Source organism: Saccostrea cucullata, unplaced genomic scaffold (assembly GCF_032062105.1).
Source record: "Saccostrea cucullata isolate Sc308-1 unplaced genomic scaffold, CSIRO_AGI_Scuc_v1 ctg1667, whole genome shotgun sequence".
NCBI lineage: Eukaryota > Metazoa > Mollusca > Bivalvia > Ostreida > Ostreidae > Saccostrea > Saccostrea cuccullata.
Genome location: NW_026921914.1, coordinates 28,043 through 44,943, shown reverse-complemented (window position 1 = coordinate 44,943; position 16,901 = coordinate 28,043). Strand labels below are relative to the sequence as shown.

General features: G+C 37.4%; 1 protein-coding gene across 1 annotated transcript; it reads right to left on the bottom strand.

Annotated features, from left to right (window-relative positions):
• Window positions 1–883: 883 nt before the first annotated feature.
• LOC134260905 (uncharacterized) lies at window positions 884–1,570 on the bottom strand. Its single transcript, XM_062743436.1, has one exon. The coding sequence runs from the start codon at window positions 1,568–1,570 to the stop codon at window positions 884–886; it is 687 nt and encodes a 228-aa protein (XP_062599420.1).
• Between the last annotated feature and the right edge of the window lie 15,331 nt (window positions 1,571–16,901).

Here is a 16,901-nt window from a genome sequence, read left to right as displayed (position 1 = left end):
AAAATATTAATTGCGTAACGTATTTACAATTAATCAATGGGATCGTACCTGGTTATTTCCAGGGTTTGGGGTGTAAAACATAAACTGATTTAAAATTGATTGGTATGATTAAAAAGGACTGCCGAAATATACAAATACGTCCTAACCTTATCTAGGTTAACAATAATCAAATGGTGAATCAATACAATCAATCAGAGGCAAGCAACAATAAATTATCTGGTAGACCTATTAATAATAATACTAAAATGCAAGGCCAGTCGCCCTTGGACTACCGCATATACTGTAGGATGCCTTATTCAGGACGGACAGTATTTGTGATAGCCCTTCAACCACTATACTCACTGTAGGATGCCTTATTCAGGACGGACAATGAGTATAGCGGCCTGGACGGACTGGTCAGCGAATGCAGACGAACTTTATGGCTAGCCTATTTGCTTGAGGTTAACCAAGTTTGTGGCAGGCCTTATAGCAGGTTTGGCAAACCTCAAATGGCCTTCCAAATTCACTCTCTAAACTGCATTAACAGGCGAGGAATTAATAACAATGCTTTATGCATATGACACTTACACTCGTCTTCTCTCTTTGGCCGGCGCATCAACAATGACACAGACGACTGCAGAGTCTCGATATATATACCCTATCAAAGTCACGTGATGTTAACGATGACTAATTGAGAACTCTGCATGGTCGTACCTTAAAATTCCGGAATTGTCACACTACCCATGCCTCCGATGACATGCGCCCCGCATGTACAACTTAAATAAACTGATAATTGTATAATTTAGAGAAATCTTTAATAAACAAACGTCATTTACAAAGAATTCCTTTCTTCTGTAATCTATAAACATATATACAACTATGTACAACTATGTGCACCAAAAAGTCAGCGAAGTTCAGTCTTCTCCTCAACTACTTCTTCAATGTCAATGTCACCCTCACGAAATCTTTTGACCCGCTTGGTAGACCTCATGATGGTCTTCTCACCCGCCTCAGTCTGGGTTCCAATGTCCACCATGAATCTCTTCCTCTTACAACTCTCACATTTGGATTCTTGAGTACCTTCAACTTCTGGTTTACTAGTGGATTGAGGAATCTTCGTTTTTGGAATGTGGGGTTTGGTGGGTGCTGTTTGTTTCCTTACGACTCTACCCTCCAACAGCTTATCGTTAATGGCTTTTTCCTCTTTCTGTGATGGGGAATCTTTTGCCTCTTCTTCATTATCACTACTATCAGTAGACAGAGTGCCAATAACGTCCCCATAGTCTTGCTTAAGCCACTCTTTCCCTGATTCCTCTTCGTCTTTTTCAACACTTTCATTACAAGTTGCCTCTCTTCTCTCATCGGGCCTACCATCAAGCTTGATGGGCTCCTCAATCAGGCCAAGGTGGGCTCTTTTCTCATGTCTCTTGACATTTATCTCCTTATTGCTTGAGTAACTGCAAAAGGTGCAGTTAAATGTTCTCATAGCGCACTGTACAACATGGCTTTTGTAGTCCTCTTCCGTTCTTGCCATGTAGGTGCACATGGGGCATTTACGACATTTCCCTGGAGTAACTTTTGTCTTTGCCATCTACAAACATATAAAAAAAAATATGCATTACAGGTTAATAATATCTGTTATGAACTGTAAGCATAGTATCATTACATATCAGTCTCGTAATCATGTAACCAGATTGGTGGTCTACGAGCTCTACCTGGACGATTATTGCTTGCTGGATTAATAGCGGAGGGGATATCATCAAAACTTGCATGATGATCTGAGTCACAGTTTTCTTGACCATCATAATCACCCCTTAAGTCATCAGTTTCAACATTTACTATGTTATCATTTTCACCTGATAGAACTTGCATACGCTTTTTGCGCATTCTATCTACATGAATGACTTGGTCTGAACCCCTTGGTCCACAATTTACAAGGTATGTCAAATCTGACATCTTTTTCTTAACCTTGTAAGGACCCTGCCAGAAACTGGTTAACTTGGGCGATGTTCCAGGTTTTCTTCTTGGGAAATAAACATACACCTCATCGTTGGGTTCAAACTTTTTCCACATCAACTTGCGGTCATGATAGTGCTTTTGTCTCACCATTGACTGATTCAGTTTGGTCCTAACAAAGGAGTGAGCCTTCTCCAGACGTTCCTGCAACTCCCATACCCATTTATTGCTTGGCGTGTCTTTTATTTGAGGTGGCATCTCATATTGGAGATCCAATGCTGTACCAACCTCCCTTCCAAACATCATCATGTTCGGTGTCATACCAGTAGTTTCGTGTACTGAACTGCGGTAGGCCATCATAATGAAAGGTAAGTGCACATCCCAGTCATTATGATGATCATTTACAAACGCACTGAGCATTGTTGTGAGCGTTCTGTTAAAACGCTCAACCATCCCGTCTGACTGGGGATGGTACGGGGTGGTATGCGTTTTCTGGATGTCCAGTAATTTACACATTTCCTTGAAGAGAGTACTTTCATATTGTGGTCCTTGGTCTGAATGAACCACAGCTGGTACTCCAAATCTTGTGATAACCTCCTCAACAATCTTTGCTGCTACTGTAGACGCTTCCATATTAGGTATTGCAAAACATTCAGTCCACTTTGTGAAGTAGTCTGAAAATACTAGGATATATCGATTACCATTGGCAGTCACAGGGAGCTCTCCAAGAAGGTCAGAGGCTATTCTTTCGAATGGATAGCCAGAATACACCAACTTCATTGGAGCCTTGTTGCTTGGGATTGGTGCTTTCCGTCTAGTACATACTTCACAACCAGCAATGTAGGAATGTACGTCTCTTTGCAGACCAGGCCAATAATAAGACTGTCGAATTCGGGCAAGTGTTTTGTGAATACCAAGATGGCCTGCAGATCTACAGTCATGGTAGTGCTTTAACACGGTTCTCCTTTCACTACTGGGAACAATGGCTTGTAGGATATCTTGCATCGTAGTCAAATCCGTCCATTTCCTGCAGAGAACTTCATCATTTATGACAAGCCTGTCCCACTGGGAACAAAGAGACTTCACAGTGACCGACTCTGATGACACGACATCTTTGCTTGGCCTATTTTTGAGTGATAACCAAGCTTTTACTTTTGATATGTCTTTGTCATCATCCTGTAGACATTTTAAAGGCTTCTGCTGAAACAACTGTTCATCCACTTTGGCACTACAGATACTCATGTGGTCAGTAACACAATGCTCAGCCTTACATTGTTTACAAGGTGCTCGACTAAGGCTGTCCGCATTGCCATGCAATCTTCCCGGTCGATGTTCAATGGTAAAGTCATATGTAGACAGAACATCCATCCATCGGGCAAGCTGTCCCTCAGGATCTTTAAAGTTTATTAGCCACCTCAGTGAGCTATGATCTGTACGTAAAGTAAATTGACGACCATACAAGTAATGCCGGAAGTATTTCACAAAATGAACGGCTGCCAATAATTCTTTCCTGGTAACACAATATTTCTTTTCAGATTTTGTCAGACTCCTGCTTGCAAAAGCAATAGGCCGCTCAATGCCGTCTTGTATCTGAGACAACACTGCACCGATAGCAAAACTGCTGGCATCAGTGTCCAAAATAAACCTTTCACTGAAATCTGGATGGGCCAGGACTGGTGATGTTGACAATTCTTTGCGAAGTAGATCAAATGCTTCCTGGCATTTGTCACTCCAAATAAAATGTGCTCCTTTCTTTGTTAGGTCATGAAGTGGCTTAGCTATTGTTGCAAAGTTTGCTACAAAACGTCTGTAGTAGCTACAGAACCCGAGGAATGACCTGAGCTCTGATACATTGGAGGGAACTTCCCATTCTTGCACAACCTTTATTTTAGTTGGACTTGTTGATATCCCCTTTTGAGACACAATATGTCCCAAATATTCAACCTCTGACGCAAACAATGTGCATTTTCTGGCTTTCAACTTAAGGCCAGCTGCTACTAAACGGTCGAACACTTGAGTTAGATTTTTGATCATATCATCTACAGTTTCGCCGACTACAATGATATCATCCAGGTATACAAGGCAAATTTGCCATTGCAGACCTCTCAAGACCGTTTCCATTAATCGCTCAAAAGTCGCCGGGGCGTTGCAAAGCCCAAATGGCATGACTTTGAAGTTGTATAGACCCTTTTTGGTTGCAAACGCTGTCTTATCTCTGTCTTGGGAAGCCACTTCAACCTGCCAATACCCTGCGTTAAGATCTAATGTTGAAAAATATTTCTTCCCTGATAACTGATCCAGGGAGTCGTCGATTCTTGGGAGTGGGTATGCATCTTTAATGGTTACATTATTTAACTTCCTATAGTCGACGCAAAACCTTGTGCTCCCATCCTTCTTCTTTACTAGCACGACTGGGGATGACCATGGACTTGTACATTCCTCAATTATTTCCCTTTTCAGCATATCATCAACGTGGCGGTCCGTTTCCTCTTGCATATGAACGGGCATGCGCCTTGGAGGCTGTTTAATTGGTGTGGCTGTTCCAGTATTAATGGTATGCTCGGTAACTTTTGTTTGACCTAAATCAGCATCTGAGGCCGCAAACAGGTGTGAATACTTCAAAAGCATGTTTTTAACAGCCTTGGCATTATCTGCTGTCAATCCTGTAACTGACCTTGCGTATAAATCCTTAAGATGGTCAGGCAATTTTCTCTTATTGTCTTGTAAGTAACTGGTCTTGTCATAGACGTTGTCAATGTCAGACAAAGTAGCTACAAAAGTTCCTTTATATAAGGTTTGTGTTTCTGCAGAAGGATTCATCAATCTAACGGGGGCTACTTTATTACCTTCTACTAAAGTTCTGGCCACTAAACCTCTATCAGATTCCAAGAAACGATCAGACGACTCTACGATACCAAATTGGGGTACCTTTTCAAAGACAGGGGGTATGACATTGCCAATGGTAATAATTTCACTGTAAGGTGGAACATTGACATTCCCAGCCAAGGTTATCCTACAGCAACCTATCTTGCCCTCAAAAACAAGTTTTACACGCTTGCCCTTAATAATCATACAAGAGTTTGTCAAATCAATCAAGCAATCATTGTTCGTCATAAAATCAAGCCCAAGTATGCCATCAACACCAGTGTCTGCTACAGCAAATGTTTGGCTATACATTGAGTCCGCTATTGTAAAAGAAATTGAAAGAGACCCTTCCACTTTCATGGCAGTACAATCAGCCATTAGGATGGGCTTGCTCACCTCATTAAGTCTTGGGTGCGGATCCTTAAGAACAGAATGTAGTATGTCTGGTGAAATAATACTGAGGGTCGCACCAGTATCTACAAGTAGTTTAACCCTATAGCCATCAATAACTGCTTCGATAAAAATCCCAGCTTCCCCAGCTTTTCGACTAATGCCTGTCTTGTTGGCTGTGCTATCCTTTTGCTTAGCATTCTGATGTTCACTTCTTAAAGGCGCTGGCCTTTGGCTTTTGCTGGCATTTGTCATGCCTTGTATCGCATTTTTATACTTGAAACAGTTCTTCTTCACATGGCCTTTCTTTTTGCAGTAATGACAGGTCACACCAGGAGAGGATGGCTGTGTAGAGTTTTGCTTCTCCATTCTCATCTTCATAGATTGCATTTCCTTTTTGATATCCTGGACTGCTTTCAGTAGGGAGGTAATTGTATCTCCTTGGTCTGTCTTTTCCTCTGGCTTCATCTCCCTCAAATATCCTTTGCTCTCTGTCAAACGTCGTTCAGCTGAATTGAATGCATCTAATTCAACGGCATGCCTGATTGCGTCATTCAAGTCCACTGGCCGGGCTTGTTTAATGCGCAGTCGCATGTCGCTTTCCCTTAAGGCATCAATGAACTGTTCTTTCGCCAGGGTTTCTCTCACTTCCACAGGAGCTGTTGGGTAGGCCAGGTTTGCCAGACGACGCATGTCCTGTCCAAGCTCTGGTAATGACTCTGTAGCCTTTTGCCTTCTTTCCCTCAACTGAGCCCTATATAATTCAGTCTGATTGGACGGCAAAAATCTCTCTTCAAGTGCCTTACTTAAAAGTCTGTAGTTACATCTGTCTACAGCCGGCAGATTTCCAAGGACACTCTGTGCTTGACCTCTTAGGGCAACGGCTAAATACATCCCCCTCTCAGCCAAAGTCCATCCGTTTAGTTCTGCACAAACATCGAAGTGAGACTTAAAATCAGCCCATGACGAACTTCCATCAAATTTATCTGGTTTCACCATGGCGTTTTTCCGTTTGTCAGCCTGTGTGATATTCTCAGGACGGCGGGTTGTAATGTTTGCCTCATTCAACAATGGGAAGTCATGCCTGGATGTATAAGCATGGTATGGTGTACTCGTAACGGAAAACCTATCTGGCTCGCCACCATCATCTCTTCTCATTTCGCTAAGGTTGTCAGGCCTAGTATACATACTTGGTAGGGTGGTCGTCCTATTCGTTTTAGGTCTTACACCCTCACCTAAATCTATGGTAGTCCGCCTACTTTCAGGTAATCCTGAATCTCTGGCGGCCGTCTTTGCTCGTTCTTTATTTATACTGGCCTGAAGCTTGCTTAGCTCCTGCTCTAAGGCAGTCATTTCATCATCCATAATGTCACTCTCAGACATATCGAAAAATTGCAAAATAAACTTTAACTGAACTACAATTAACCTGGACAAAAACTACATAATAATAAACTTTAATGATTTAATGCAACCCCAAATCCCGACGCTGCCACCAAATTTTTGTAACGTATTTACAATTAATCAATGGGATCGTACCTGGTTATTTCCAGGGTTTGGGGTGTAAAACATAAACTGATTTAAAATTGATTGGTATGATTAAAAAGGACTGCCGAAATATACAAATACGTCCTAACCTTATCTAGGTTAACAATAATCAAATGGTGAATCAATACAATCAATCAGAGGCAAGCAACAATAAATTATCTGGTAGACCTATTAATAATAATACTAAAATGCAAGGCCAGTCGCCCTTGGACTACCGCATATACTGTAGGATGCCTTATTCAGGACGGACAGTATATGTGATAGCCCTTCAACCACTACACTCACTGTAGGATGCCTTATTCAGGACGGACAATGAGTATAGCGGCCTGGACGGACTGGTCAGCGAATGCAGACGAACTTTATGGCTAGCCTCTTTGCTTGAGGTTAACCAAGTTTGTGGCAGGCCTTATAGCAGGTTTGGCAAACCTCAAATGGCCTTCCAAATTCACTCTCTAAACTGCATTAACAGGCGAGGAATTAATAACAATGCTTTATGCATATGACACTTACACTCGTCTTCTCTCTTTGGCCGGCGCATCAACAATGACACAGACGACTGCAGAGTCTCGATATATATACCCTATCAAAGTCACGTGATGTTAACGATGACTAATTGAGAACTCTGCATGGTCGTACCTTAAAATTCCGGAATTGTCACAATTGCATACATAATAACACTTTACTTTTAATCAAATACCAGGTAAAATAATACATGTAAAACTAAGTGAACTCTCTTGAAGCATTTTGAAATTGAAAAAAGTTAATACAGAGTATATAATCTTGTTACATTTTTAAGTTTTTTTTTTTTGGGGGGGGGGGGTGGGTGATTGAAATAGCACAGAATATAACTTAATGATTAAAACAATACATACTACATGTATATGAAAATTTTATATGTGATCACAGAATGAAATTAAAGCCAAAAGAAATTGTGACACATTTTCGGGCGTTTTTTGTGTTTTAGTCTAACCCGACCTAATTTCACATTATGACCAACGATCAGGAACTGCACTGGCCTATTTCTACTGTTTTAATACACATGCTCCTAGTATAGCACGAAGTTGTTAAAAATGGCATGAAACTTATTAAAAAATAATAAAAGCATCACTGTATCAAGTGAAAACATGGATGGCCATTTACTTGTAATATGTATCTTGAACTTAACATTCATCATCGTGACATCGACCGTGTAGATTCCATGCGAGATTTTGAGAACCATGGTAAACATGGCATACACCCTGTAGAAATGTTTAATATATTTTCTTTCTAAATAATTTTATTCAAAAGTCTTTATTAATTATTATTTTTTAAGTAAGGTATTTAAAATTGTGAACAGTGAATGATAAGATTCCTCTCTCTCTCTCTCTTCTCTCTATCTCTCTTCGAAAGCTGACGAAGTATTCATTTAACTAGATTTCAAAGGCCTGGGGAAGTTACAAGTATTATTCCAGCAGTTTCTACAATGAAGGAGTTTTTTTTATATATTCTTATAAATATCGTGAAATACCGGTATCTGGCCTTCATATCGTGATATATTATCGTGGTGGATAATACCGCAATATACCGATATACCGGTAATATTGCACAGCCCTAGACCAAACATTGGGATTCTATAGATTATGAAATGTAGAACGTTTACCAAGGAATAGAATGTATAGACACATTTAAAAAATCTAGTGTCAAAACTCTAGATCTTTAAACAAAATCAACAGAGAATTTTTATGATATATGGCCAGTAAGATTTATAATACACAACGTACGTAATTTCTATCTTTTACTTTTGGTGTTAAACAATTAAATGGGATCGGGGTACAATTCGACCAAGGAAGACTAAGAAAATATTCAATTTGGATTAAAATTCTATTTCAACGATTATTTTCAATAAACCTCACTTTTATTTAAATGCACATTATCTTTTTATTATTAAATGGAAATATTATCACCTGTATATTTACAAATTATTTAAATTTTTTTGTACACTGTTTTTTTTTTTTTAGACAAGCTTTGTATCACTGAATAAAATGTCTTAAAATAATAAAAATTAAAGTATCAATAAAGATTCTAGTATATTTTAACACGTTTACAGTAATTATAAACTATTGTTATACAGTGTATTGAAACGGAATTTGGTTTCGTGATTTAGTTTCGTTTTAAAGTTAGACCTACGTTTTTATATAAATTCTTAAACGCTAAAAAATATTAATTCTCAGGTCATACAAGTAGTATGAAACTGTGTACGGGGCTGCACTGAGGTAATACATGTTGTGTTACGGGAACTCAGGGGACCTCTCTGGTGACGGAGTGGATAAACATTAGTTTGTTTCTTCTCTTGCATACGTTTGTAAGACCTGAATAAGGCAGACGGATGCAGGGGATAAACGGCTAAGTGTTCCACAGTACAACAATGCACGTAAGACCTGAATAAGGCAGTCACTTGGTTGTAGAGAGAGGTGGCATACCACAGATAGAAGTGGGGGAAGTGCCAAGATGCAGCAGTACTTGTGAAGTGGCAGGACCGAAGTAATTCATTGCGGGAGACACCCTGTCGACCACAGTTAGTGGTTGTCCAATCAAGAAGAAAGCCATTGTATTTGTATATATTTGATTATAATCGCATTGGTCAACAAAAATCTGAGTTAACAGGTTAACGAACCTAAGTGTAACGCCTCGGTGATGCAAGACATATCACCAAACACCAAGCTCGGCCGCGTTGCACGTTACATTATTTGGTGGCAACGGTGGGATTTTGTTGACCATGGATTCACATAAGAAAGTGTCAGAAACTATCGAGCGGCGGGAGAAGATCTTGGAAAGGATGAGAACGCCAACCAGCAACGATGGTCAGACAAATGCGACAAGCCAAGAGTCTGGATATGCGACACACAGTACTGATTATCAACCGGCCGGTATGTCAGGAGATGTGTCATTTGACGAGTACGGCGCACGGCCTAAAGTTAGATTTCCAGAAGAAGGCAAACCAAGCTTTACACCACATGCTGGGGTTGACGACATTGTGACGGGCCATCTATTTGACACGCCAAAACCATGGGGGCAGTCAATGGGGACAGACAATGCCAAGACAGGCCATATAATCAAGCCAGCCACGTATGACGGAACCAGTTCCTGGCTTGACTACAAATCACATTTTGAGGCTTGTGCTGTTGTAAACGGCTGGACAGAAGATAAGAAGGGTCTTTACCTGGCTGTATCACTGCGTGGAAAAGCACAGTCAGTGTTAGGTGACTTACCAAGTGATACTGGTCAGCATTATAAGACACTGGTCAGATCCCTTGAGGAGAGGTTCTCCCCTCTTAACCAAACAGATCTGTATCGTGTTAAGCTAAAGAAAGATGGCAAAGCGCATCTGAGTCTATACCAGAGTTAGGTCAGGTTATTAGACGATTAACAATTTGGCCTACGCATCAGCACCTGGTGATGTGCGAGAAACTCTGACCAAAGATACATTCATCGATGCCTAGGGAGATGTCACAAATTGTCAGGCAATGCAAAGAATTGTATATAGATGTAAAAAAAATTGTAAATAGTTAATCATATGCTGGACACATATAATCTTAAGGGGAGGGTAATGAAACGGAATTTGGTTTCGTGATTTAGTTTCGTTTTAAAGTTAGACTTAAGTTTTTATATGAATTCTTAAACGCTTAAAAATATTAATTCTCAGGTCATACAAGTAGTATGAAACTGCCTATGTACGGGGCTGCACTGAGGTAATACATGTTGTGTTACGGGAACTCAGGGGACCTCTCTTGTGACGGAGTGGATAAACATTAGTTTGTTTCTTCTCTTGCATACGTTTGTAAGACCTGAATAAGGCAGACGGATGCAGGGGATAAACGGCTAAGTGTTCCACCGTACAACAATGCACGTAAGACCTGAATAAGGCAGTCACTTGGTTGTAGAGAGAGGTGGCATACCACAGATAGAAGTGGGGGAAGTGCCAAGATGCAGCAGTACTTGTGAAGTGGCAGGACCGAAGTAATTCATTGCGGGAGACACCCGTCGACCACAGTTAGTGGTTGTCCAATCTAGAAGAGAGCCATTGTATTTGTATATATTTGATTATAATCGCATTGGTCAACAAAAATCTGAGTTAACAGGTTAACGAACCTAAGTGTAACGCCTCGGTGATGCAAGACATATCACCAAACACCAAGCTCGGCCGCGTTGCACGTTACAGTATATACTATAATAGATTTTATTTTAGGGAATGTTAAAGCATGTTATTCGGCAGTTTCAATGAAACCAAGACAGTAACATCTATGTCTTTTACTTTATGTTGCAGACGTTTTCCAGAGAAATTGTTGTAATGCATTTCTCTGTTTTACAGATACGCCATTCATAAAACTGGTAAGTAATTATGGGGGACTTTTGTCGAAAAAATCTTTTACTGTTAATTTAATTTTCTAAATTTTATTGAAAGGACGATTGAACCTTTTTCCCCCAATGTTTTGAAGAAAGGTCAAATTATCGTATGTTCAAGAATTTTGCTTTCTTGTGAAAGTAGATGGAATATATCTCACCTTTACTGCAATTTAAGGGTTTTCTAGTGAACTTTTTTTTTCTTTTTTTTTTTTTTTTTTTTTTTTGCAGAACAAGGATTTTGTCAGGTTTGAATGGTAATCTGCCTTCTCAAAAAACAATACAAAATGCAATTCATTATTTTCTTAAGCAGTAAAAGCTTTTTTCTCTTACCGGAAAATGCTGTAATCCATACAATCCAAAATAAAAGTGTTTTCAAAACCAGTGCCATTGTCTTTGCCATCGTCCTTGTTCTTTTATTTTTAAAGTTTTTAAAATCATTTCCTTATAGTCGTCATTGCTTGAGCATGTGAAACCTCTGAACGAATAGAGATTACGAGGATTGCTTTATCAAATTTTATCTATGCATATGCATTTAAAGTAGTTGAGCATTTTTTGAAAACACCTGCATTCCCAAAATTTAAAAGGTGAATACAATATCAGTAAATACGCATATCTTCTTCTTAAAGGAGGTCTAAAAAGTTGAGAAAAATGTGACAGCTGTTATAATTTCCTTAATAAATGTTATCATAAGATAACATTAAGGTGCATATACAACAAGCCTTGTTTTAAATTTTGACCATATTCCCCATTTTCAAAAGTGAGTTATCTCCCCTAAAAATCGGAACTCTTCTACACTAGCACAACTTCCGCGGACTACACGTTACGATAATCCAACAAAATAGTGATCAACTTACACGCTGCATTAAAAATTTTAAAAGAAGGAAACGGTTTGCAATTTTTTTTTTAGATAATAAGCGATTTTATAAAGGGTCTGTTGCCCCCCCCCCCTTTCTAGAAAGCTATACGAATTAGCCAGGCACGTATCATCGTCTTTAAAAGTGGGGGGGGGGGGGGCAGCCAAAGAAATATGTTTTTTCTTACCTGGAAAAGTTGACAAGCAAAGAAAAACCTTGCCCAAAGTCGAAAAGCTACTTATTTCAGTACCAGTTCCTTGGCATACAATACTACATTTCCCTTATATAACTTTACCGTAGTATAAACTGTGTGTGTGTTTTTTTTGGGGGGGGGGGGTGGCAGCTTTCAATGAACATTTTCAATAGAAAAAGTAAAACATGAATAACACTTGAGAAAAGAATGTTTTCCGTTAATTAACAAGAAATACGCTAGGAAATTATTGTATCTATTTCGTGTTTCTGCTGTCGATTCTCTGATCTAAAACAAAATGTGTATTTTCCTCGGGAATATGCATGTACGTATGCTTAGATCCTGCACTAAAACTTTGATTAAATGCAGCTCAGACTTTATACGACATATGTAACACGAATTCAGGTCGATGCTATTTTAATTAGTCTTTCTTCGTTACATGAGCACATGAGATTAAATTATTCATTTAGAATTCCATTCAAAGTTTTTAATACTATGCATGCAGTGAATCAATTATTTTACAAATAAAAAATTCTGAAAACACGGTTAATTCAAATGAAATACACCAAATGTGTTCTTGTAAGTAAAAGTTCTATTTTATGACATACAATCGAACAAAAATATTTTTTTTCGGAGAGCTACAGTTCTGCAGCTAGCAAGACATAAGCAGGTCTCCAAGGTATATTTTGATTTAAAAATATTAAAAAATATATATCATGTTTTTTTTAATAAAAGAAATAAGTTAATTACATCAAATGACACCCATTTCTATCAAATTTGTTTAAAATACATATGTGTGTGTACATGTACAAGCATACAAACGCATTCGATAAAAAAAGTCAACTTTAAAATATTATTTTGGCTACTAATTAATTTGAAAAAAATGAACATGTATTTCCTATCATTTTTTTTCTCTTTTTTTAGTTGTATGTCGTTATCAATTCTGATACCTTAAATTCGGCGGTATTACTTTTGATGCACTAAATAAATATTTACTTTAGAACAAGAACTATTTCAGTATTGATTTTTTTTTATCATTACTAAGCATGTAATTCTGTTGTCAATCATTTTAAGGGAGATAAGAGTACTAAAGTGTTACTATACACCCCCACTGTCTGTGTCCAAATAATATACATTACAGGGCATAAAGAGAAAAAAGATCTTTTATTTTAATGTTTGCTTTGTAACGAAGTAAAAAGATCATCCTGTCATTTTATTAAAGAGATAGAGAGAGAGAGAGAGAGAGAGAGAGAGAGAGAGAGAGAGAGAGAGAGAGAGAGAGATTACGAGCAGCTGAAATGCGACAACTTGGATTTAAAATGTATAGGTTAAAGTAAGACCAAGCGTCCCAAGTAAATTATATTTATGTATTCTTATGCTTATATGCAAGCTCACCGCAGCTTGTTTTTGCTAATTTTGTATAAGTCAAATAAAACACTTTCATAGAGATGAATAATGTCATTTATTAAAATGATGGTATAAATGTGAACAATTTAACAAACAAGAAGGGGATCAGATTCACAAGCTTTGATTAGCAGTTACGTAAAAAATGATAATGTCTGATCCCCCAAAACTGACTAGAAAAAAGTATCTGTAAGACAAGACAATGAAAACATCATATGAAAAAGTTAATAAAAAGATGGCACATAAAAACAAAATAGGCCTAGCCCAAGGATAATAGTGAAACAAAATACATAAAAACAGTATAAACAAATCGAGTCAGAACTAATGAAATATATGATTTTGCATGACACACTAATACCTATTTTAAGGGGTAGGAATGCAGGAGTGGAGGAGGGTCTTCAAAATAGACGTGCCTCTAATTTTAGCGTGGTCAGCAGGCGGGTTATCACAATACAACGGAATGACTCGCTGAGCTGACCACGTGACTTTACACCTACTATCACACGTAATCCATCAACCAAGGCGTGGATCTAAGAATTTTTTATATTTTACCAAAATTAATCCTACCGGAAACCTCAAACTATGTTATCGCATTCAATACATAAATACAATTATTATTCTAAAAATTGTTGTTTTATGTATTCTTATGCTTATATGCAAGCTCACCGCAGCTTGTTTTTGCTAATTTTGTATAAGTCAAATAAAACACTTTCATAGAGATGAATAATGTCATTTATTAAAATGACGGTATAAATGTGAACAATTTAACAAACAAGAAGGGGATCAGATTCACAAGCTTTGATTAGCAGTTACGTAAAATATGATAATGTCTGATCCCCCAAAACTGACTAGAAAAAAGTATCTGTAAGAGAAGACAATGAAAACATCATATGAAAAAGTTAGCAAAAAGATGGCACATAAAAACAAAATAGGCCACAAGATGTGACATGCAAGTCACATCCATGTTAGATGTGACATGCAGATCACATCCGTGCCATCCAAGGTGAGCTTGCACACAATATGAATTATTCATGGAAGCAGTTAATCACTAGCTTCTCCATACATTTTATTTTAAAGTAATGCAATGAAAAATCCTCCTATTATTATTCCATAATCACAGTTTACACGAAAATGTCATATGTAATACAAAATGAAGGAAGAACATCTTATAAAATAATATCCGAGAAATGTTAAGAAATATAGGCATTACTAAGTAATTAAAGTATGAAATAACAATAATTTCAGAATAAATGATATAACAATCACAAAGTATTGTATGAGCCAGCAAGCAAGCTAGGTTAAGAGAGGTGTATTTTAATATCCAACAGCAGTTATTCACTGACCTGTCAGTGTGCAAATGAACATGTTCCTTAAGGTACTTCATCTTGTAGGAGTAAAACAAAACAGCAGTTAATCACTGACCTGTGTTTAAACTACATTCTATTAGCTGACTATTTATCATGAGTAGAACAAAACAACAGTTAATCACTGACCTGTATTTGTACTACCTCCTAGAATCTGACTATTTTTTGTTTATAGAACAAACAGCAGTAAATCACTGACCTGTATTTAAACTACATCCTAGTATCTGACTGTCTATCATGATTGGAACAAAACAAAAATTAAACACTGACCAGCATTTGAACTATCGGTACATTATAGAATCTGGTTATCCATTGGGAGTAGAACAAAACTTATATGTTTGAGGTCTAGTAATTTAAGCAAACTTAAATTTTGCAATTTCTACCTACTGATGAGTGATAGTGTCCTTGAGTAGGACACAAGGTCAGTGAAAATTTTACATACTCAAACCTTGAATTATTTAATTTTCTCTATTTATACTACTTTTAACTGTTTAATTCTAATTTGTAATTTAAAGATTTGAATTAGAAATTGGACAAAATATTCAACAATCCCAATAATACCTGCAAAACAACTGTTCCTCTTAGAACTGTAGAACCAAGAATGTGGTATACATTAATTCCATGAATTATTTCCTTTTAATGGAGGAACATACCATGCGGCTATACCAGACAGTATGAATAAGTTTTACAAGGTGAAGGTTAATATTATTATGATCTAAAGCAAATCGTGAATATAATGTGAACTTTCTAGATTATACTGAATTTTGTAAATAGCATCTACTTGAAAGTTTAAATATGAGTATAAGCTAATATCCCAAAAATAAGATTGCATGGAAAGTGGCCTTAATGTTAAACAAGAGAATTTAAAGGTGTTTACTAAAGGCATAGTACAAATGTAATGCATTGAAGGGGTATAATTATCCTATACCAAACCTTATTTAAGCCATCGATAAAGTATTTTCTTGCAAGATACATAACCCGAGATTTTATTTATAAGCATACCTTGTTTAAGGACAAATCCCTCCCTATAGATTATGTTTATTAATAAAGACACATTCTTTAATTTGTTTTATTAAAGGAACAATAATCTTGATTCTTTCATATTCAAATTTGTCACATCTTAATCTTTGATTCAAATAAAGATTACTCATTTCTTTGACTGGATAATCCTAGCATATAGAGTGGATTGTTTACCTGTTGAAGGACATATCCCTCCCATAAGCAATTAAAACTGAAGAAGTGAGAATCATATCCTTAATTTATTAATAGAAAGGCCAGTTGTAAAAGGTGATCATTTGTGATGTGGATAATTGGATTCTGCATATACCATTTGCTTGCTGACTCACCTGCAAATGTTTTATAAGAAACCAAGTTTCATGATCTAGCTAGTGTGGATGCTTTCTCAACCAACGTTAGTGGATATCCTGGTCATTCAGCTGATTTAGGGCACATCCATGGCAGCACTGCTGCAGTTTTGCTGGCACATACATGTATCTGCATCTTATATAAGGTTATTGCATGGTAAAGTCAAAAAGTGTCAACCAAGTTTTGAAATTTTAAATATAGATATAATACATAAAATTCACGGCATTAGGCACAGCTTCATTTGGTTCCCCAGGCTATGGGGATCATCTTGGTTCCCTCTTAACTGGAATTAGTGGAATGTTATGATGAGGGTTGTAAGGATTCTTTTCCTGAGGATCTGTGTTCTCACCGATTGTTCGGGATGTATCTACAATGTACGTAAAAGTTAATTTATATTTTTTTTATTATTATTATTATTATCATTACTCATCCACGTACAAAATGCTCACAAGGGAGGATACCACCTCAAAATTGGGAAGCAAAATTAGGTCTACATGAGCAAACAATGCAACAACAAAAGAAAGGAAACTTCCTTCAGGATGAATGAGCAGATCCTGCACAATTATTATAATATATGATAAATGTTTGGGTAATTCAGGATGACTT